The 24,225-nt window shown below is 40.3% G+C and overlaps 1 protein-coding gene across 5 annotated transcripts in view; it reads left to right on the top strand.

Annotated features, from left to right (window-relative positions):
* Positions 1 to 24,225, top strand: part of AIG1 (androgen induced 1) — a 241,373-nt gene that overhangs the window by 68,892 nt on the left and 148,256 nt on the right. For all 5 annotated transcript variants that reach the window (XM_042939972.1, XM_042939977.1, XM_042939975.1 and 2 more), the window contains exon 3: positions 15,653 to 15,754. In XM_042939972.1, the coding sequence (XP_042795906.1) occupies positions 15,653 to 15,754 (102 nt within the window). The remainder of the gene's footprint in view (positions 1 to 15,652; positions 15,755 to 24,225) is intronic.

A 24,225-nucleotide genomic window follows, 5' to 3' on the forward strand; every position in this document is an offset into this window, starting at 1 on the left:
CAATTCAGAGAGAGTGAAGCGGCCATTTGTGGGTGTCCCAGTATGCTGGGACTGTACTCAAAGGTCACTGTAGCCCAGGACCAAAGACCCAGACACACAATTTTGTCAGTCTATTTAAGGTAATCCTTCTCTCAGAAAATGAATTCATGCTAACTAATTGATTGCAGACTAAAGTTTAGCTCAGAAAGATAATCGAGTAATTTATAATTACCAAGAAAAATTGTCAGACTAGAATCTGCATAAATTCTCTCCAAACCAGAACAATTTGCAGAAGACAAAGGGTAGCCAGATTTCTAGGTGAACTCAAATTCAAAGCAAGACACAGTAATTGGATGATATTAGTTGCAGCTGGTCAAATTACTATAGTCTGATGTGTCCTTTTGCACCAGAGGGACTGACTTGCTGGGTAGACTGGAATGCTATCCTGGGTGGCCAGAGTTGTGCCTGTCCTCCACACAAAGCTGGAGACCCATTCTTGCTCTTTTATATCCATCAACCGAACCCACTATGATGATCACTTTACCCTTGTTCACATATACTTCTTGGGCAGCCTGTAATTCATTTAATCAGGCTTCAAATTCCACTGTTATAATAGTATTCTGGTCAGGCCATTGTGATACTATACCCAAGGCGCTGAGTATAAGCCGTCGTTGGTCCATAGCCACCTAACACAGGATGCTTCTACAAAAGGATGTTCTAATTACTTAATTAACTTCTATTAAATTAGATTTTTCTTAATTTTATTCTCAGGTGGTAACTTTAAGTTGTAGCTGGATGTCTCTCCTGTGTACTTATAGCTGCCTTGTGGATATTCATTTTAATGTAATCGCATCTAATAACAGACTACAGTTCCCTTTTATTAAAAAAGCAAGAGAGATACAGAGAGCAAGAGTTTGATTATTCAATGATTTTATGATGACAAGAGGTCTAAATAGTTCTTTGAAAAAGAAATTGCTATCAATGCTAATTGATTAGCAGTGTTTCTCTAACATAATAAAAATAGTCTTGTGCGAGGTTTATGGATATGTTTAGCTATATCGTTTGATGTCACTTGACAAAGGGAAAGGCCTCCTGCTCAATTTATTTGGAATGGAATTCAATTTAAAATGGATAGATTTAGGGGCACCTGGGTGGCTCAGTCACTTAAGTGCCCGACTCTTGATTTCAGCTCAGCTCATGATCTCACAGCTCATGAGTTCGAACCCCACATCAGGCTCTGCGCTGACAGCATGGAGCCTACTTGGGATTCTCTTTCTCTCTGTGTCCCTCCTCTGCTCTCTCTCTCTCAACATAAATAAATCAACTTAAAAAAAGAATTTTAAAATGGATCAATTTAAAACTTTGAATCGATAAAAGGAAGGTTAGTTATGAGAATGCAAAAATGACCCACCTTGTGCGGTGATCTCACCTGTGTGAGGTATAAGGTGATCAGATGTCGTCAAAAGAGCATGAGCCTTGGAGACAGGCCTGGATTTTAATTCTGGATCCACCACTTTCTAATGCAGATTTTGTAGGTTCCCAAAATCTTGGTTGTCTAACATGAAGAGTGGGCTCAACAACACCTAACTCACTTGGGTTATTGTGAAGGACAATGAAAGACACAGAGTATCTAGAACAGTGTCTAGCAGGATGACACATAAACAGCGTCAGTTTCCTTGCATTTGCCCTAAAAATGGCCTCATATCACAGAGAATGTCCTGTGAGATGAGAGCATCTTTTAACAAAGTAGTATGCTGCCCCATCGCAAACACTCATTCGAAAGGTTAGAGGCTACAAGTTCTTGAAATTCCAAGAGTATGTTTGGAGGTGCCATCCAAAATCCCAGAAGGAGCTCATATGGTTCATGAAGGCAGCAGAAGGTAGAGGGAAAGAGTCAAATATTGGTAAAAGGCTTCAGGGGAAAATAATGTACTGCTGGTGGGGTTTATGTCGTAAGTTAGAAATGAGTCTGCTCACCCACAGTTTCCAACACAGTTCACCTGGAAATTGTGTAGGTGGTGGATACACATTTTCTGGTGAGAATCAGTAACTAGAGAATCAGTAACTACTGAACCAGAGGGTTGAAATTTGCACAAAAGAGGAAAAAATTGATCTCTTATAAGATCTTCCATGTCCTTAAAATTTTCACCAGATAAAGTTATCTGTGTGATTATAAATGAATATTCAGTTTGTTTCCAATTTTTTAGCAGTTCTGGGCAATACTGCCCTGAACATTCTTGTACATTCTCCTGTTCCACATGTGTAAGAGATTCTCCAGGAAAAAAAAAAAAAACAAAACCAAACTTCCTAAACGGGATGCTGCGATGAAATACAGGTGTGCCAAGATGCATTGATCCCCTCCACCCAGGAGAATCTGAGCATGGTCTGGGGTGCCATACTCCCTAACAAGGAGTATTCTTATTACTATTTGCTGAGAATTCTTATCAAGAATGATTGCCACATTTTATCAGGTTTTTCCCCCTGCACCTGTAAAGGTGCTTCACTGATCCTTTCTTGTATGTTTGTTTTCTATTTCATTAATCATCTGGCTATTCTTTGCTGCCTTCTGAAGGTGTATACCTCACTCATTAATTTTTATGCATTTTTCTTTTCTCCTATAAGTATAGAAGCCTCCAAATTTCCCTCAGTTAACATGTTAACTACATCCCACAAGAATTGTATCTGCCATTTTTATTACTGTTTGTCTATAATATTTGCTACAGTCCATTCTGATTTTGTGTTCTATCCCTAAGTTTTTAAAGTATGTTTTCATATTTCCAAATATATACGCATTTTTATGTTTCTATTATTGATTTCAGATTCAAATGCATTTTGACCAGAAGCTATGATCAGTAAGATGCCAATACTCTGAAATTTTTTGAACTTGCTTTTTGGTTTAAATGGTGGCATATTTTGATATTCCTAATGAACTTAAAAAGAACACACGTTTCAGATCGCTACATCTTCCCGAAAGCCCATATCAGTCCACAAACCTACATGATTGCCATCTTAAGGTTCTGATGGCTATCTTATGGTTATGAATTTTCAGGGTAATTTTTCTTTCTCTTTCTTCTCAACACAGAGCTAAGATTCTAGCAGGCATGTTTTCTTTTCTTTTTTTTTTTTTTTTAATGTTTATTTCTGAGGTAGAGAGAGACAGAGCATGAGTGTGGGAGGAGCAGAGAGAGAGGGAGACACAGAATCCGAGGCAGGCTCCAGACTCTGAGCTGTCAGCACAGAGCCTGACGCGGGGCTCAAACTCACAGACTGTGAGATCTTGACCTAAGCTGAAGTCGGTCACTCAACCAACTGAGCTACCCAGGCGCCCCAAGGCATGTTTTCTTATTACCCTGTTCTCTGCTGAGTTGAGGGTCACCCTTTCACTGAAGGAGTAACCCTCTGGGGTACCAGCTTTAGGCAGAGGAGTGGGTCCCCCACCTTGGGCAGTCTTTATCTCCTATCTCCTGAATTCCACAGGGCATCAAGAGATAAGCTCAGGGTCACTGTGGTTTGACAGATACTTCTGGAGGATAGCTGGCCTCTGTGCTTGCTGATCTCTTGGGATTCTCACTCACTTTATTTTGACATCTACAGTTTCATTACTTTTTGTGACATAGTGGTTTATTTTGAAAGGTGCTTCATGCTTCCTGGGTATGTTATGAAACAACAAAATCAAGGTTATATAGTATGATATGTATATTTAAGAAAGGGAGACACACATACACAAATGAACATATGGGAATTTATATGTGTGGATGTATACCTGTTGTCTGGTATTTGCAGAAAGAAACATTGAAAGGATGAAAGAGAAACAATACCTTGTCACCTGAATATGTTATGAAGCTTTTTTTTTTTTTTTTTGATGGTGGCAGTTTTCATTGGGAGAGTAAGTTCAGAGCATTTATTCCACCAGCTGGATATATAAGTAAGTTCTGATTCCCTTTTTACACATGTCTTATCTAGAGAATGGGCTCACCTGTGGCTCCTACTGAATCTCCTTTATATCAGTGTCTCAATAATAGAAGTTATCTCACCTTGAAGTTTCTTTTCAAGAAGTGGTTGTGCCAGGTATCTCAGGGTTAACCGCTACCATTGTGGAGATAAAGAACATCAACTGTTTCCATGTGTTTATTAGCTCCAGCTCCATTACTATCCATTTTACTGGAGTACTTGATTGTCTTTTTCATCCCGTCTGTGCAGTTGGCTATAATCTTTGGAGTTGCCCATCTGAGTCTCAGCTATTCCTGATTCATGCTTATCATATCAGTTGGACCTTACTAGTTCTTTTCCCCTATTTCATCCATTGATGGGTGACCAGAAAGTAGAATAGAAAGTTTCCCCCTTAGGGGCTCATCTTCCCTACACCCTCCCCCCTCACAGTGCATACCACCTTCCTAACCAGGCCCCCCACTGCCAGGACACTCTCAATGCAGTATGAAAAACACTTTCAAAAGAAGGCTGCTACCACCGGAAGCCATCCCCGGGCAATTTGGGTTCAGTTAATGGGAAACAGAAGTGAACGAAAAAGTGATCATTTCCATTTCCATGTTTCAGTCATTGTTGAAACAGATCAAACGGAGATGGCTGAGAACTGAAAAGAGACAGAACCAGAAGAATGTGGCCTGATTGGTGTGGTTTCAGCCTGGAGGCACAGGGATGACACAGGGCATGACCCTGGGCGAAAGAGTCTGAGGATGTCAGGTCAGAGGCACCCCGCCCCATAAGCTGGTATGCTGGGGGAAGACTCACATCCCAAAGATGACATGAGAGTAATTAGACGGGAGCTTATTAAGTAAGCTTTGAGGAAGGAAGAAGGGTGCATGGCTCCAAGGTGCAAGACAAGACCTGAATATCAGTTAAGACCAGCAAATAGTCTACTTCTCTATCCTGTGAATACGAATTTGCCAGAGGGAAGACGTACTTGGCCAAATAATTGTTGTTGAGATGCTTGAGATTCCACTAATGCATTTATTACTAGCGAAGACAAGAATGCTTCTCCTGATTTGTTCTGCATCCCATGCTACTGTCCTATGGGTTTGTATGTCATGGCTTATCCAGAAGAGCAGCTTGGAGATTTTTCTCCACATGTCACCATCTTTCTTTTTCTTTTGATTTTTCTAGAATGATTAACCAAACATTTTACTCGACCAAGCATTCATTGAATTCCTGCTGTATGCAGGCCTTGCTAGTGGACTTAGAAATGAAATTGTCTTTGACATTTAATCATTCATTCATTCAACTATTAATTCCTTCAAAGGAGTATGCTATTATGTGTAATAAGTATTAAGAAAGGTTAAAAGCATTGTCTCTGGGGTCTTCATTGTCTGGCCTCACATTCTGGCTTGGCCACTTTTTGACCCTGGAAAAGTTACTAAAATTCTCTGAAGCTAATTTCTTCATCCATAAAACCATAAAAATAACAGTAGCTGCCTCAGGGTAGTTGTAACTCTTAAATAATATTTTGCTTGTGAAGCCCCTGACCTATACATAGTACAAACTAAAAAAGTATAAGCCAGAATATATAATATTCTCAAAATGTTAAAATATATTGACAGAGAACAGATCCATAGGTGGCTGGGGTCAAGGTTGGGGAAGGGTGTGACTCTTAAGGGGGTAGCATTAGGGACTTTGTGGTAATGGAACTCTTCCGAATCCTGATTGCGGTAGAGGTTCCAGAAATGTGTCCATGTGGTAAAATTGCATGGTACAACACACCCCTCAAAAAATGAGTGGCTGGAAAAACTGGTGAAATCTGAATAGGTCTGTAGGTCTATAGTTTCGTTAATAGTACTGTGCCAATGTCAGTTTTCTGGTTTGAAAATGTACCATACTTGTGTAAGATGTTATCCTTGGGGAAAGCTGGGTGAAGGATACACAGGAACTCTCTGTATTATTTTTCAACTTCTTGCGAGTCTTTGATTATTTCAAAATAAAGAGCCAGGAAATAAACATAGAACGCGCCAAGGGAGATGTGAGGATGCAACAGAGAGGAAATCAACTGGTCCTTGCTCTCTCATCAAGTTCACATCCCACTGGGAAGAGAAACCAGTAATTACACAGTCACTTATTTCATCACGATTATGCCTAGCTTTATGAAGGAAAAACATAACGGGCTATGAGAGCACATGCAAGAAAAAGGGACAACTCAGGGGAGGCTTCTTGGAGCTTATGCTATTTCTGATCCCTTCTACATGGTAAGGATGAGCGGGGAGGGGTGGTGGGAGGCATTCCAGGCAGACAGGGCAGCGAATGAGGGGCCTGGAGAGTAGACGGAGCCTTCAGCAGCTTAGAGGGGCCAGCAAGCGAAAGGACACATAGGAGATAGTTAAATGGGCTCATGTTATAAGCAGAGGCCTGAAGTGGGTCAGGGAAAAAAGTAATTACTTTTGACGAGAAATTGTAGGGTTTTTTTTTAGGTGGTGGGGACAGCTGCACAACTGATATCTAACATTTGATAGAGCTTGGATTTTGGAAAAAAATGTAGTGCATTTCAAGCTGCTATTACAAAAAGCAGAAAGGAATGGATACTTGGAAGTATGTGGTAAGTTTGGGAAACTATACATATTCTGTTGACTGGGTTCCTGGAAGAAGCTGGAAGGGAACTGGAAAGAGAATTTGGGACCAGATCACAAAGGGAGTTTTTATTTTATTCTGCAAGCAAGGGGGAGCCATTGGAAGTTTTAAACTGAGAAGTTCTTAAATGTTTTTAGTAAGATAACTCTGAGGCCAAGATAAAGCATGGATAGAATTTAAAGGAAACTGATGCCAGTGGCTCTAGCCAAGGGGCTACGGCAATAGTCCAGGACAGGGACAGCGTGGCCTGGAACCGGGGTAAAGGCAGTAGGCACTGGGAGCAGGGAATGACAGAGGAGCCTTTGTGAAAGTCAGCTCAAAAGGCAATGGTGACCTCGGATCCAGGAGCTTCACTTCTAGTAACTTATTCCTCTGAGGTTCTCATGATTTGGGTGCGTGAAAACACACACATCACAAAGCATTGCAGCATTATTGGAAATTGTGCTATTTGTAATGAATATACATATGCCTTAGTGAGTGCTTGAGTAATTATAGTGCATAATCATACAGTGTGGCACTATGAAGTGCTTAAGAAAACTGGGATATCACCTTAAAACTTCCTTAAGTTAAAAAACCGCAGAAGATAGGAGCACGAGGGTGGCTCAGCCAGTTAAGTGTCTGATTCTTGGTTTCAGCTCAGGTCATGGCCTCATGATTTGTGAGCCCCACACTGGGCTCTGTCCTGACAGAACAGGGCCTTCTTGGAATTCTCTCTCTCCCTCTCTCTTTCCTTCCCTCTCTAAATAAACTTAAAAAAAATTTCAGGAGACTAATCAAAGTATGATCTAATTTTCTAAAATAATGAATGGAATGCACTTTACATGCATAGGAAAAGACCTTTTAAGGGATTACGTATCCTTTTGACAATGACTGTCTATACAGGGCGAGATTACAAATAATTTTTACTTTTTATGCATTTCTCTATAGTGATGTATTACGAATGTTTTCATGCTTAAATATGTCTGTCTGTTGTGCTTATCCATGCATGGCATGGTCTTAGATTGGGCTTCCTATGAACAGGCTCAGGGTTGGAGAGCACATGCAGAAGGGGGTTCTTGGGAGAAACACCTGTTCTGAAGTGAGGAAGACAGTAGCGGGTAGAAGGGCAGGATGGTCCACACTGCAGTTGTAACAGGCATCCTGGGATCTTAGAGTTTCCCTGAGTGGAGACAGAGGGGCTGGGAGCTTGTTTCCTTGCATCAGTCAGTCATTGGATTCAGACTTCCCCTGGGGAAGGGGCCTGACTTCGCGCAAGGCGGTTCCCAATGAGGGGGATGCAGCTCAAGAGTGGCCAAAAACCAATATTCCCAACATCTGGGGGCTGGACGCATGGACCCTGTAGAGGGGATCAGGGAGAGGCACTACAGTATCCACCACAGTTACTTGATACGGGCATAAAAGCTGTTCTCTGACTTTGCAGTCGTTGTGAATAACCACACTCAGCTTACATGAATCAAAGATGAAGGACGAAAAATGGCGATCTCGGAGTGGCACAAAATTCAGTGAAATGAAATGTTTTTGACTTTAAAAAAAATCTTAGCAATTCGGACTAGAAAGCAATATATCCAGCCTGATGAAGGCACTTTCTCTAGCCTGCCCTTTCACTGAAGCTCTGACCCCTCAGGGCCCACTCCACCAATCTGCGTGGGCCCGAGGCCCGGCTCATCCATGCCCGTGGCCACCATGCAGGGAGCACTCTGATTCTAGTAGGGCCATCTGCCCCCAGGGCAGCCCCAGTTTCTGTGTTTGCTACTGTTCTGGTTTTGTCTCTGTTCTGTTCTTGTCCGTATGGGTCTTTTTCCCCCCCGACTAACTCCCAGTGACTTCCCTTCCTTTCTTGTCTGCTCAGCAATACATTTGAAGGTATATTTGTTGTAATTTATTTAGCACCTAGTGTTTCCCAGTGGGAGGGTTTTTCGGTGTATCTAGTCCACAGCACTGCAGAAAGCTGACCCCCAACCATCTTAACCAAAGGCAGGTTTTCCTTTTGCTGCTTATAATGTGACTTTCAGTTTTATGTGGCTTTATATTTTTATACTTTATTTCTTAAACTCTCCCCTCTTATCTTGTCTGTCTTCTTTATTTAATCTCAAATTTTCATCTTTGACCTCTTTTCTTTAATGGAGAATCATTTGATCATTAATTAATAACTTTTCCGGTTTGTCTTGTTCAGGTGCCTTTTGCCGGGGGAGGTCATAGTCCCCTTCTCTCTCTCTCTCTCTCTCTCTCTCTCTCTCTCTCCCTTTTGTGGTATTTATGAATACATTCCATGCTATTTCTTTTCTTATGATTACTCATCCTCAAATGGGTGTGTTCTTTCTGAGCCAGCTCTTTGTGCAAGGACAGAAGTGAGCTAGGGCAGCTTGAATTTCTGCCTACTTTCCACCACCACCTCCTCTGGAGAGTGGCTACACTCATCTCTCTCTCCTTGACTCGTTTTGATCACAACCATTTTATATGGTGACGGGAAGCTTTGTGTTGGTCAGGTGAGCGTGTGGGCTGGCCACCGCAGATCCTTTCTTGTTTACCTAACATCCCCACATCCTGCTTCTCCAGAGATGATACGCTGGCCTGTTCCCACATTTAGCATCACCACTGCTGACACCTGAAGCCACGCAGGGATCGGAACGTCTCCCTGGTGCTCCCATGCATCTCAGACCTCCTCCTGTTCCCAGCAAGGGTCATTCAGTGTCCCTTAGAGTATGCCGCCTGTAGCGATCTCTCTGTTCTGCTCGCTCGACCAGAGAACCCTTGGATCTTGTTTCTTCCATCAGATTCTTGTCTCATCCCGGCTCAATTTTCCCAGTTCTTAGCAACCTGTCGAAAAGACTGATATTTGGATTATCAGTGTTTCCTACTGCATTGGCTTCACTTTGTTTCTCATTCTCCTTGTGTTTGGTTGATTTGGGGAACGAGAGCTTTTACTACTTCCATCGTGATCCAGAAGTCCAGAGAAGGATTATTTCAGGGTGATAGAAGATTAATACAGGTGAAGGAGGGGCCAGCAGGTAGAAAGTCTGAGAAGAGATGGGCTGGAAGAATGACCCTGGAAAGAAGGGCTTCTCTTCCACAGAGACAGGAGGACAAAAAAACATGGCGAACATAAAAAAGGAATTTTAGGTCATTAGGAAGCAAATTGAAGGCTTGAAAGGGTACTTTCCCCTATGGGAGATGTGGAGCCTGACAGACATACAGGAAGCAGCAACACATCTTTATTCATTTACTCCGGGAAGTTTCATCCCAAACATGCTATGTGCGAGGCAGTGGGGAAAAGGCTGCGAACAAGACAGACAAGTTCCTGTTTTTTGACACTTCACCTCCTCTTAAAGAGCCAGATAATGAACAAGGGAACAACAACAACAGCTTACTCTCTCTCAGGGTCTGTGATGGAAAATAACGTGCAGTGGAGTCAATGGCAAGGTCTCCCCCAAGGCCTGAAGGGACAGAGAATCCAGCCAGGTGAAAATGGGGTAAGAGAATTCCTGGCATTAAGAGTAGGAAATGCAAAGACCCTGAGGCAGGAAAGAGTTTAATGAGTTTTAGGGATGAATTGCCAGTCGGAGCCTAGGGAGCCAGAGAGAATGTGGTACAAGTGGAGGTCAGAGAGAAAGGCGGGCGTCAAATCACATGGGCACCATGAGAGCTGGGTTTTTTTATTCTCACGTTATTTACTCAGTCGGAAGAGATACTTAAGGACTTAAATGTAGGTAAATATGGATATTTTTATTTACCTTAAATGGATAGGTAAATATAGTTGAAGGCTGTGAAACAAGGCAGTGATGTGTGTTTTAGGAACACTCTAAATGCAGATTCTGGTTTTAAGGTAATATGAGCATCATGTACAGAGTGAAAAATGTAACGGTGCTCATAGCCTCATAATTACAAGTAGAGGCATCTGGGTCACGGTTCCAGGAATGGATACTGGAGACTAACTGTACCCTGGAACAGAAGTTACTCTAACGTTCCAGAGGGGTCTGTGCTTCACTGAGCATTGCTGCATTTGAGGGTGTGGGCGGAGGGAGGTCAGCCAGGAAAGCACATAAGAACTTGGGATCTCCTAGACCTGGAGGGTGGGAAGACAGGGGCCTTGTCAAAATGAGACAGTCTCTCTCTGTGTGGGGACCATCAGAGACAAAGCCAGCTAGCACCCAGAACACACAGCTTATTCTCGCGCTTTGTGTGTTTGGAAGGAGAAATCGCAACTGGAAATACGTCTACATGTTACCTCGCAGCACGTATTCCCAGGGAAAGAAGTGATGGGAAAGCAAATCATAACAAAGCAAATCTGGAGGCAAAGTAATAGAGCCCAAAACAGAATTAAATTTTTTTTTTCCCAATTGGTATTTGGTCAAGTCTGAGTACTAATAGATTAGCTTTTAAAGGAAACACACTTTCATAGGATCCTTTCCTGTTGAAGCTAAAGACTTTAAAGATGTATTCGTGTATTTCCTCCTTCCTTCCTTCAACAGTGGATGTTTGAGATCATGGTCTCTATAGACCAATCCGTAGATAAGTGACTTTTCTCTTTGGCCTCCTTCATGGTAAATTTCTCTGCAACAGCCTTTGTGCTCTAATCGGTTTTACTGAATTCCCAAGAATTTCCCACTGATCAGTAAAGCTTCTTCTTAGAAGTGGACTAAAGCTGATTAACTTCGGCTTCTACTGATACCATATAAGAGACTCCTTATAGAAGGAGGTGAAGTGTGGATCCAGTTTTCTTTCGCATTCATTGCTAATTGTTCCAGGGGTTCAAGCGAGGCCTCAACGACCAGCTGTAACACAAGTACTTTGTCTGGGAAGTTTGAAGGACTAGAAAGTGCCTGAGCTCCTTCCACTCTCAGTTCAAGTACAGTATTCTGGTCCTGGCAGCGGGGAAGCAGCAGGTGCACGCGGAGGAATCGCTGGCCACAACAGTGGAACGTTTCAGTAGCACTTGGCCTGTCCCAGAGAACCTATTTTTGTTTCATATTCATGCCCCGGTAGTAGAGTTCAAACTTATTTTGGGTTTGCTGATGGCCATACTGTCAAGAGGATATCAGCGCATGGAGCCAAGAAGCTGCCATCTGTGCCATGTTTCTATCTCAGGAATTATTTAGAAGGCTGATCGCTCAGTTAGCTGGGCCTCTTGACCTTCTAGTGTGACGCTAAGAAAGGTGACGCATACTTTCTTGAAAGTCACTTCACTTGTAATGATCCATGCAGTCCCCTTAATATATGGTAGGGGTTAAAGGATTGATCTGATTGCGCTGGTAAGTATTGACCCCACGATGCTTTCCCCGTGGTCGGGACACCATGAATGATCATTTGTGGCGAACAGAAAGTAGCTCTCAGCAGTGGTGTGCTAGTAAGTAATTAACAACGGGCTCTCCAGGGAAAAAAATACGTGATTTGTAGCATTCGCTGATTTCCATGGCGGAATATTGAGGACACTTCATAAATTCAAAACCTTCAATGAGACGGGAAAATTCCACAAAAGGCAAAAATGACTAAAAGTAACTCAAGAGAACACAGAAAGCCTGGAAACTCTATATGTATTAAAGAAATTGAATTCATTATTAAATCTTCTCGTAAGAAAACTTAGAAGTCCAGAAAGCTCCCCTAGAGAAGCATATCAAATAAGTAAGGAAGACAGAATACTAATCTTGCAGAGTCCCTCAGAAAATAGAGGAGGGAGCTTTTCCCGCTCTGTGTTTTGAAGTCACCGTTGTCCTGGCACCAAAATTAGAAAAAGACATTATGAGGGCCACCCAGGTGGCTCAGTTGGTTAAGCATCCGACTCTCAATTTCAACTCAGGTCACGATCTCACGGTGGTGAGATGGAGCCCCGCATCCGGCTCCATGCTGACAGTGCGGAGCCTGCTTGGGATTCCCTCTCTCCCTCTCTGCCCCTCCCCTTCTCATGCTCTCTCTCTCTCTCTCAAAAATAAATAAGTAAACTTAAAAAAAAAAGACACTGTGAGAAAATAAACCTAATTACAGATTGATACACTTAATAAAGACAAGAGAAAAATTCTTAACACAATGTCATTAAGTGAAATCCAGCAATATATAAAAATGATAATACCTGATGACCAGGTATTAAAGGTTGGTTTAACATTAAAAATCTATATAATTCATCATATCAACAGAATAAAGGAGAAGAGCTATCTGATCACCTGAGGCTTTACAGCAATATTATCTGAAAAAAATCAGTACTTGCTCATTACATACATAAATGTAGGATGGGAGAGATTTTCCTCAACATGATAAAAGGCATCTAAGAAAAACATGCAGCTAATAGCAAACGCACATGTTGAAAGGCTGAACACTTTCCTAAGATAGGGAAAAAAGCAAGGGTGTTCACTGTTCATCACTTCTAGGTAACATTGCGCTAAAGGTCATAGTGCAATAAGAAAAGAAAAAGAAGTAAAAGGCATCCAAATTGTAAAGGAAGAAGAAAAGCTATCTTTATTTGCAGATCATGTACATATAAAAATCTAGAATGATTTGTGAAAGAACTACTCAAACTATGTGAATTTAGCAAAGATAGAGGATATGGTGTCAATATACAAAAGTCATTTGTACCTTTTATATACTAGCAACAAAGAATGTAAAAACAAATTTAATAATATCTACAATAACATAAAAGCACATGAAATGTGATAGATAGATTTAGTGATAGATTAGTGATAGATTTTTTAAAAAATATGTACAAGATCCTTTTCACTGAAAACTACAAACTGAGAAACCAAAGATCTAAATAAATGGGGACGTAAATTATGTTCCTGGGACAGAAGACTCAATATTGTTAGGATATCATTTCTCCCCAAATTGAACATATTGATTCAGTATAGTTGTAATCAGAATTCTAGGAGGATATTTTTGTAGAAATTAGCAAGCTGAGATTCTGAAATTTAAATGGAAATGCAAAGGACTGAAAATAGCCAAAACAATTTGGAAAAGAAGAGTGGAAGCATACGCTAAGCAGAATTCTAAGTTGGCCCCAAGATTGCATCGCCTGTGGAGCAAGTATATAATCCCCTCCCCTTGAATGTGGGAGGGCACCTGTGACTGTGATGAAGATGTGCCCTATCGTCAGGTGACATTATATGGCAGAGGTGAGGGATATCCACATATGACTCTTTCCAGGATTGAAATAGCTTCATGCTTATATGTGGACTCCAGACCAAATGTAAAACTGGTTCTCACCCTTCAGAAGCAGATATGTCTTAACCACCTCTCAGGTCAGGGGCTATCCCCATTTATTGTGCGGTCAGTCCTCCAGATCAGACCCAGGAAGGAGGCCCACACAGGCCCTGAAGCACACTTTTGTCTTCTGGGGCAGGAAATTCTAGGATCATGGTTTCCCAGGTCTGGAAAAGGAGAGCAGAGGCTCTAGATAGACCAGCCACTTGGCTCTGTGACTACCTCGTTCCATGGTGGGGGGAGGAGGCTCAAGGTGGCTGGAGTAGTGTCCAAAGTATGACATCTCAGGCTTTAATGTGGATATGAATGACCCCAGGGTCTTATTAAAATGCAGAATCAGAATATATTAAGACAGGACCTGGCATTCAATGTATCTAGCAAGCTCTTGGGTAACATGGGGGCTGCTGATCCATGGGACCACATTTTGAGTAGCAATGCTACTTGAGTAGCAATCTTGGGGCTTAGATCTGAGAGCAGGTAACACTAATATTGAGTACATTTGGAGTATACAGTGGAATGAATAAACCAAAGTTGTGAATAATTTAAAAATTACTCATTGTGCTTGGAAAGATCATAATGATAGTTAACATTAATGGCTTGAGTTTTGTTTTTTTCTTTTCCATCTTGTGCATTTATCAACTAAGTGAAAATAGTTGACCCAAAAGCAGGATAAACAACTAGGGACCCCAATCTGGTATTGAAACTATGTGTGTAATCTATGGTTGCCTATTATAATTATCTTTCAATGTGTTTTATGAAGCAAGAAATGTTCATAACATCTTAGGTTTTAAGGGTGAACTTTTTTAAAAGGCTACTATTACCCATGTTGTAACTGACATACTTGGAAAAGAATTTTGGAACCTTTCTGATGACTAGCTTGTGGTATAACCACTGGGAGTTTTACGAAAAGTGGCATTAAAATATTTACTACTTTTATTAATAAAATGTGGGGGTGGAGATGACTTATAAGAAATGAGATAAAAAGCGTTTCTTTTTAATATTTATCTGCATTTTATCATGCTGTAGCATTTACTTTGAGATGTAACAACTCTGCAGAGACTTTGAGCCCTCCCTCTGGGATTGTTTCCTTTTCCATGCTACATTTATTGACTGTGTACAAAAGCATTTGTGTTTTCTCTAAAATTCTAAGTTGAAGGTTAAGACCTTGGACCATTCATTTCTTTATTTAATCTGAACTTCTCTCACCATTAGTTTGAAGAAAGATAAGAGAATAAATTGAGTAGTCTACTCTCTTTTGATGTCTATGTTGCCGATGGGTCAAAATAAATCTCAGGAACCCAGATGAGCATGTAAATTATTCCAAGAGAATTAGGATTCTTGTGTTCCATTCACTTTGCTCTCAGTGCAGCCAAAGCCCCTGCTTAGGCTATATAAATTAATACATTTGCAGGAAATGTGACTTTGGGACATTTTATATAGCAGTGATTTTAATGCTGTTAGTGGTGAAATGGAAACTTGAGAATGTGAAGATTAATTTAAACCACATGATGGGTTCAAGGAAAATACACTACAGTTTCTTGAATGTGTGCTGACTCTGTACAGTGGGGAAAGGGATCCAAAAAACCACCAGTGAACTTTTAAACTCTCTTGAGAGGATTCAAACCAACCCAATTAGCCCTAGAAGAGAGCTGTTCCAGATGACAGACACGATTTATCTTTCCCTCGAAAATAGATCCCTTTGCCTGAGAGAGCACAATAGGGAGATCAAGGAAGGAAGAAGGACCCCACGCATCACCACTAATGGAATGAAGTTAGATCTCTCTTTCCAGTCATTAGCTGGTTTACTGATTCGCCTTTCACTGTAGACTACAGTTCTGTTGGGTTCTTTGAACAATGGATAACCAACAAATTGTATGTTGTGAATTTGAAATAAAGGATTTCTTTTCCCTTCCAGTTCGTTGTAGCGGTGTTCTGGATCATTTATGCCTATGACAGAGAGATGATTTACCCGAAGTTGCTTGATAATTTTATCCCAGGGTGGCTGAATCACGGAATGGTGAGTGGACTAAAACAAATAATTTCCTTTCATTAAAAAAAAAAATCTATTAGGGAGCTATTTTCTAATTTAGGCTTTCCATAGAATCTACCTAAATGGCAGTGAAATGATGGGGATTATGAGAGATTATAATTAGAGAAGAATGCTGAATGTAAATAAAAAACAACTTCCATGAAATTGAGTCACTATTAAAACTATGTAGAAGATGAACCCACAGTTTATAAGTTGTTGGTTTTGTTGGATAATACAACTAGCTTATTCCAGGATGAATTTAATTTCTGTGCCATTCAAAGACTTATCCCCTATTGGAGCCTGAGGATCTTTTCCAACCTATACAACTATCGAGGGCCATTGTTCCCCACGTGAGTGGAATTGTGTTGGAAGCAACAATTCTCCTTGGAGAATTTCCCCAGGAGGAGCAGCAAGACTATTATTTTCCCTGGGAGATCTGCCGCAGGCATGGAGGCGGCCTTAGCAGTGGGTGCTGCCATGGCAGGCTGTCCCCACTGGAGCGCGTTTGCCTGGGACTGCTGGGTCTTTTCCTTCTCCTCAGTCTGATTCTTTCTGAAGCTTTAGCCATGGTGTCGTCTTCACATGTTTCAGATCAAATCTTTTGGATGGTTTGCACATCACCTTATAAGATCTGAGGGTATATTTTCTTCAGAGAAATTTTGTCGTTGTCTTCTCGTTCTGCCTCTGGAATTGAGCGGTTTTGTTATTAACTAAGAAGCCTGCATTTTTTTGGTTACAGCAAAAAAATAGAATATGTCACTGGGTGCTCCTGGTGAAAAGGGCAACCCATCACAGAAATTATAGGGGAAAGAGGAGCTAGAAATCACACGTCATAGGTCCAAAATAACAGTTTCCTTTCTGCCCCCAATTTTGGTATATTTTGAGAAAAGTGGTGTGTACTAACAAACATTGCTGCGGGACTTTGATTAATCCTTTCCTAAGACAACTCATCACAAGTGGCACAACTGGGAAAACTGGCATTTTCTTTGAATCCAATTAGAGCCACACTATTGAAGGATTAATGTGGCATCTCTGATTCAGTTCCAAACGAATAAGCTGGGTCTTGTCAGCTTCATGTAACCATCTAATGGACTTGATGTGGTTACTCTATGCCTCTCCACCTTTTGACTTTTCTTGAATGTGCAAAGCCTTTCGTAACCCCATGTCTTTGCAATCCTCTGCCCCAAATGCTCTTTCCATTCTTTCCTGGGGAATCCCTTCTCATCCTGCTCACTTCTATAACATCTCTCAGAAGCCTGTCCTCACCCCCATAGGCCAGATTAGCTCCCCTGTCAGTTACATTTGCAAAGGACCTTCAAGTCTCCATTAGACATGTCTGTATCCCCCCTCACTAAGTGTTCCTTCCCAGTGTAAAGCCTCCAGCCGCAAGCACTCTGCCCACCCACCTGGCGTGCAGTAGGATCAAGACATGTTTGTTGGATTGATGAGTGAATTTAGTATATAGTCGTCCTCCCCCTTATCCAAGAGGGATCTGTTCCAAGATCCCCAGTGGATGCCTGAAACCACAGATAGTACCATACTGTGTTTTTTCCTATACATACATACATACCTATGATAAAGCTTAACTTATAAGTTAGGCACAGTAAGAAATGAACAATGATCACAGAATAGAACATACAACTACACAGTAATATACAGTAATAAAACTGTGAATGCTATTTCTCTCTCTTCATAATATCCTACTGTACTGTACTCACACTTCTTGTGAAGATGTGAGGTGATAAAATGCCTACACGATGAGATGACATGGGGTAAATGAGGCAGGCATTGTGATGTAGCCTCAGGCTACTACTGATCTTCTGGCATCTGTTTCCAGGCTATGGTTTTCCTGGGTAACTGAAACTGTGAATAAGGGTACGGGGGGGCTACTGTAGCCAGTTTCCATAATTGTTCGCCAGTCAGTAATAATAGCTGTTATTTTTTTGAGAACCTACCGTGTGCTAGGTATTCTACAGTGGTTATACCATTTAATTTTCATAGTGGTGCTATGAACAAGAAATTGGTATCCCTTTCAGAAATGAAGAAACCAAGGCTCAAAGTTTCTGACACAAGGAGGGCCTTAACTGAGAACCAGTGGTTGCATCCTGTGCTATAGAAGCACAGTCCTTAACTAATATTAGGCCTATTGTCTACACCCCTCAAATGCACAATATTACCTTTAGGCCAGAGAATAAATCACAACCCTTGCAGATCCAAGTGCTAGTTAATGTTTCAAATGAATGGTTCTAAAGTACTGATGCAGTCATTAGAGGTATAACTGAACTCTCATCATTTCCCCTTGAGTCACTTTGATGCGTTGAATTCTCACTCTTGGAGACAAACACTACTTAGAAATTCAAGGAGAACTTGAGTGATATGAATATTTCGGAAACAGAAAAGATAAATGAATCGACATGTCAAATCCTCGAAGATAATAAGAGCTCCATAGAGTCTCTCCTCGTGAGTTTTGTACTTTAGTAGGGATGAATGACCATTTCTCTGGTTTTCTTCATGTTCCAGTTCATGGTCTCAAAATTACTAACAAAGAAGTTGCCTGTATGGGGCTGAGGAATATTTTGCAATATTAATTGACATTACTCTAACTTTGTATAGATGTAACTTTAAGCAGGATACTGATTCCTTCGATTGGCTCTTAAAATATGAACATAAACTGCTGGAATCATGAATAATTTAATTTTTATAAAAATGTGTAAAAAATTTATGAAATACCAAAAACTCAAATAGGCATTTTCAACTTTATTTAAATTTTATGTAAAAGTTTAATAATAATTGTCATGTGTATTTTATTTCAAAATAGATAATTTTAAATATTTTATTTTAAAAGTATGAAAATAATTCAATTAAATTTTTTTACATCCATTTGAATGTTTAAATTTTGATGGAAGACATTCAAATTGTGTGTACTTGGATTATAATTACATTGTTTCTAATTAATGCATTACATTAGTAATATCAATAGAGCTTAAATTTTGTGAGTGTCCATTATAACAACGTATTCGGTGAATTTGCTGAAATGAAGGCAAGGAATGAAAATTTTAGAATATTTATATTTATATTATATTAAATAATATAATTTTTGTAATTTGCCACTCATACGTTTGTAATTTATAATTCTATAAGCCTTTATTTTTCTACTCATCCAATCACATAATTTTTATTTTGCTTTATGAAATATATATCTAACAATGTAGAAGGATAGAACATATTTTATTTAATATTTTGCTAGCTTAATTTATAACTTTTAAATATTTATGCAGATGGTGTATGGTCCTTTAGGCTTTTGGTATTGTCTACCTAGAGTTTTATAACTACAAGAATTCCAAGAGACAGTGTACCCTGTTCTTACATGTAGAATCACACTCATTGCTTGAAGAGTGTCAGCATCAGCTCTTAGGATCCAGAGCCCTGAACCGCAAAACTGAAATCCAGTTTGTAAGTCTGTCACGGCACCATTTCAGAAGACGTCACCAAGTCAGCCTTGAATTTATAACACTCAACTGCCCAGCACAAAATCAGTTAGAAAACAGACTCACAAGATCTAAAATTCAAAGGACTTTCCTTTTGATTTACACCAAAATACCCAAAAGTTTGACACAATTGGAACTAAAGGAAAGTATCCTGTCTCTTCTTTTCTATTGTCTACTTCTTTTCTCTCAGCAAGCAATCTTAGATTTTTTTTTTTTTTGAAGAGAAGAGGAAACGGATAAATAGATGAGTTGCAACAGTAATACAACCTCACTAGTGTAACCACTAGCTTATCTCAGGGCTCCATTAAAATAGCACATGCACACACACAAAATTTTAATTTATTACAATTAAAAATGTAAATCTATAAAATATAACACATTTAGCTGGAGTCACTTCAGTAGCCAAAATCAAAAACTGTTCTATCCTTGCAGCCCTATTTCTTTTTGTATTTCCAGCAATTCGAGCAGCACATGATGCCCACTAGGCATTCACTAAGTATTGGTGATAAAAAGGGTATTTGTGTGTTTGCTTTTGAAACTTGGAAGAATGTCATGCTTACGTTTATATCCTCCTACCACCTTTCTTTCCCTCAGTCCACTGATGAGCAGACAAGAGAAAACTAGAGGTGATTTCAGCAAAATGAATCCATTTTAAAAATGTAATTTGAACAGTCATTGACAATTGAGGTTGGGTTCTGTGTGGATACAACCTGTGGGAGCTGAGCTTTGATTTAATTCAATCTAGCAAACATTTGTTGAAAACCCACGAGATGCAAAGAAGCCTGCTAGGTAATGTGTGGTTACAGGAGAAAAATATTTACACTTTTAAAGTATAGAAACGGCATGTTTGAGGTGGAGGAAGATGAGTGGGGAAACAGTTCCACCAGCCAACAGAGTGGTCCCCAGGAGGCTGTGTTCACTCTGACAAGGAGAAGCACTATTGTTATTCTGGCCTCTTCCTTGGTTGCAAAAACAGATCCCTGAACCTTTCTCTTCTGCTGATTACAAGTTTAAAGCATTGTCAATGGAGTAAATATACATTAAAAGCAATAAATAAATAAATATTTAAACTCTAGAAAGATTGCAGATTCTCAGCAATGCTATAAGAGGAAGAACCAACCATGAGACAGTGTCTGTGCTTAGTGAAGACCTAATTAATGTTTATAAAATGCTTTGAGAATGCCAAGCACTGCAGAAGTTTGGGTATTATTATTGTTATTATCACGGATCTTTAAGCATACATGACCTAGATATTCTCATAATCACAGCAGTTGTTCAATTCTCCGTATAATTAATAAGGAGATACAAAAATAAACCCCACCTCTCTTCATGCTTGATTTGTCAGTTTTTCTTATTGTATGTCACTGATCCTCAAGAGAACTTTAATTTAGGTAACTATTTATTCCGTTCGATATTATTTTGACATTTGGTAATTACTAAAGTTTTTGTACATCTGTCTCCGAAGAGAAGGCGTTGAATACTGCTTGGATGATCATTGGTTTTGCAGGAACTCAGATTAGATGTTATTCTTTTGTTAAATAACACAACTCTGTGCCACCCTGATATGGGATATTTCATAAAATAAGCTGTTGGTCAAAAGAAGACTATCTCCTTTTTCATATGAATAAAGCTGACCTTTCTCATTTTCCCAATATATTCTAAAGTAACTGGAAGATATTTGTAAATTTTCAAAATAAAAGTAAGACTGGAGCAGAGGTCAGAAATTTCTTGGGAACCACTTTCTAAAACTCCCAATGGACCTCCCAAAGAAAACAAATAAGACCCCAAAGACCCAGGAACAAGAAAGAGTTCCATCCACAGTGAGGCAGATGCTTTCACAGTTATTGCATACGGTTCTCATGTGTAAGCTTTTTCATGTCCAGTTTTACCGATCATAGCTTTCTCCTTGTGAATTTTCATTGGCTCAATCTCACCTTCTCAGTAAAGCCTACTCTGAGCAGCCTATTAGGTATTGCCAACTACTCCCATATCCCCAGAGTCCCCTCGCTGTCCCTGCTCTCTGTCCCCCTCCTGGCACTTACTATCCTTAACATATTATATGGCTTTACTTTTATGTTGTACTTATGGCTTATTGTCCGTCCTCTCCTGCTGGAATATAATTTTCATAAGAGCAGGGATCTTTGTTTCAGTTACTCATTTATTCCAAGCGCCTCAAACAGTGCCTCTACATAATGGAAAACAATGAGTATTTGCTGTATGAAATGAATGAATTTTATCAATATTCTATGTCCATGTTTTCTCTTGTTCTCTTCTCCCCTTCTTGGTCTTTTCCTTTTCATGGTAGTTGATGGAATACAACCTCAAACCATTCACTTCTTTCCTAGCTTGTATTTTACGTCACTCTCCCATCTCAGCTGCACTGCAGCAAAATCTTAGACATGACTTGCTATCCCCCTGGGGGTCTTGTCGGTTGGTACATATCATATTGCTGCTACTGCCTGAGAAGGCCTGAAATGATGTCCAAAAAACACACCATGGTCCCTGGAACATCTGAGAGTTACAGACCAGGCAAATCATATCCTGGGTCACATTTACTGAAAAGTTCTTCCCTATATTATTTTGTCTGGGTATTAGTTGTTTTTTTTCTCTAGGGTAATAGACCATGGCTTTTTAAAGCAATTTTCTGACATCACAAATTCCTGTGTAAAACTAATTTTCCACGTAAGGGTAGAATTCAAGGCTAATATCATTTGGCATACACTCTGCCCTTTTTCTTGCTCCACTGAATAGATGAGCAGGCCCAGCAGTCGTTTGAGTTCATCATAAGGTCTATAAATTATATGCAGATATTTTGGGGTCAGCAAAACCCAAAGTGTGGTTTACTCAAGCTCTTTTACCCTTAATCCTTAAATCCATAGATATTTCAAAGTAAACTTCATTCATATGTTTCCCATTCATTTGCCCTTAGTTGTTCATAGCTGGGGGAGAGGAGGGGCCAGGCCCGAAGGTGTTGTCTTAGGAACTGGCTTCCTTCTTCATTACCACAAACAGATCATTCATTAGCCACAGACCCAACTCGTTGGCAGAAGTCCATCCCTATATCCTTTCCAGTTTCCTTTTAATTGAAGCTCCAACCTTGGCAAGCATCAGCAATAGCTGCCAAAGAAAGTGAAGTAGAAGCACAAAGCTGCATTTTCTATCATAGAGGCATCATCTCTCAACTTGGGAAGTGGTTCTAAAGATCAGCGGGTCCATACGCCATGTGGCACCTAAATGACCTGAACAGTATCTTTGCAGATTCTCTTTCAGTCTCTGCTGGGCATCTCCGATGATGGGACTTCAACAGTGGACCGAGACCATGGAGTCTTCAGCTTAGGAAAGACTCTCATAAGGAACTGAGCCTTCTGTTCTTTCCTCCAGCCCAAATTGGCCCAGTCCATTCATCCATTCCACAGGATTCAAATACCAGTTGTCATTGTTTTCCTCATGTTCTCTTCCAAGAGGATCTCGCTCTTCCCCATAACTTCAGTCTCTCTTAAATGTTGGTCATTCCAAGTTGGTTCTTCCTGTTCCATCTTCTAAGGGGCATCACGCTCAGCATTTGACACAAGGACCTTGAGATGAACATACTGTAACAAATTCACTACGTTAACCCCTCACCTCATTACCTTAACCCCTTCCCTCAGTCTTGTTACTCATCCCATGTTGCCACTTGAATAATGACTGAAGCATCTAAAAGCTCCTCTTTCTACCACATCCCTCACAGTTAGTCGGCACGTCCTATTAGATGTATGTCCAAAGTAGCTGCCAAAGCTGCCCCGGCCCCCTTTTCTCCACCATCCCGGCTTTAGTTCAAGGCTTCATCATCTCTCAACTGAACAGAGGCAATAGGCTCATCTCTTATCTTCCTGCCTCCGAGCTATCTCCTCACCAGGACTTTCCCCGCACTGCTGCCTCGGTAACCTTTCTAGAAGATCAGAAGTTCTGATGGTTCCTTGCCACATTCCCTTCCCAGACACCACCTGTGAATGAAGTGGTCCCGAGTCTCCTAGGCATCTGAGTGGGTCGCTTCTCCCTGCCCTCAGAACACTGTTCTGACACCTATGATTTCACTTATCACATTATTTGATTAGTATTTATTTACTTGTTTATTCCCCTAATGGGCTATGAGGCCATAAGGGGTAGCAACTGTTGTTTTTTTTTCTCCCATCTTTTCCTCCAGAACCTAGCATATTCTCTGACATTACTGCACACACAGTAAATGTTTACTGAAAAAACGGAATACAGGTCCTTTACTGTCATGCTCAGTCTCCCCTGACTAGGCTTCAGCTTGTCTAGATTCGTTTTTATAGTTTCATATGATTTGGCAAGAGCACAGGAGAGCAATTTAGCCATCGTCTTGGCCTATTAGTGCTGTCCAAGCTCCATTAACTCTTTTTGGTAGTTTCATTATACAATACACTGAAACTTCCACATCATTTTTACCCGACCAGTGGGTAGTTTAGCTAACATTTGAAGTTGTTATTTTGGTATTTTATAGACAAAATGTAGGACCTCTAGGTGTATTTGTAGTGTATTCCACCTTGTTAAACTCAACTAGAATACAGCATGAGCTCTGGGGAAGCCACAGTACTAAGGTTTTGAGGGTCATTAAATATATGTTGGAATTTAATAATATGATTGATTTCTAAAACGTTGTTTTGAATTGAGATGCCTAAGTTTATGCCACTGAATTGAAGCTCCTTTGGAGGCTACTGCTGTGAGTAAAGTCAGTAACAAAATAAGTGATTATTCAGAGCAATAAATTTTAACCATCTTGTAATTGTGCTTGGAGAAGATGGTTGATTCCTCTAGACAAGACAGGTACTTAGATAAAAACTACATATGTGGTGGCAGAAGAGATTGGCTACTGAAGATTATCACTATGTCCAGGGATAATAGAGAAACAGGAAACTAATGGAATACGTCTAGTGGAGAGAGAGTGCTCAGACAAGGGGTCTGGTGAGGAAA

The sequence above is a fragment of the Panthera leo genome, chromosome B2 (assembly GCF_018350215.1).
Source record: "Panthera leo isolate Ple1 chromosome B2, P.leo_Ple1_pat1.1, whole genome shotgun sequence".
In the NCBI taxonomy this organism is placed as follows: domain Eukaryota; kingdom Metazoa; phylum Chordata; class Mammalia; order Carnivora; family Felidae; genus Panthera; species Panthera leo.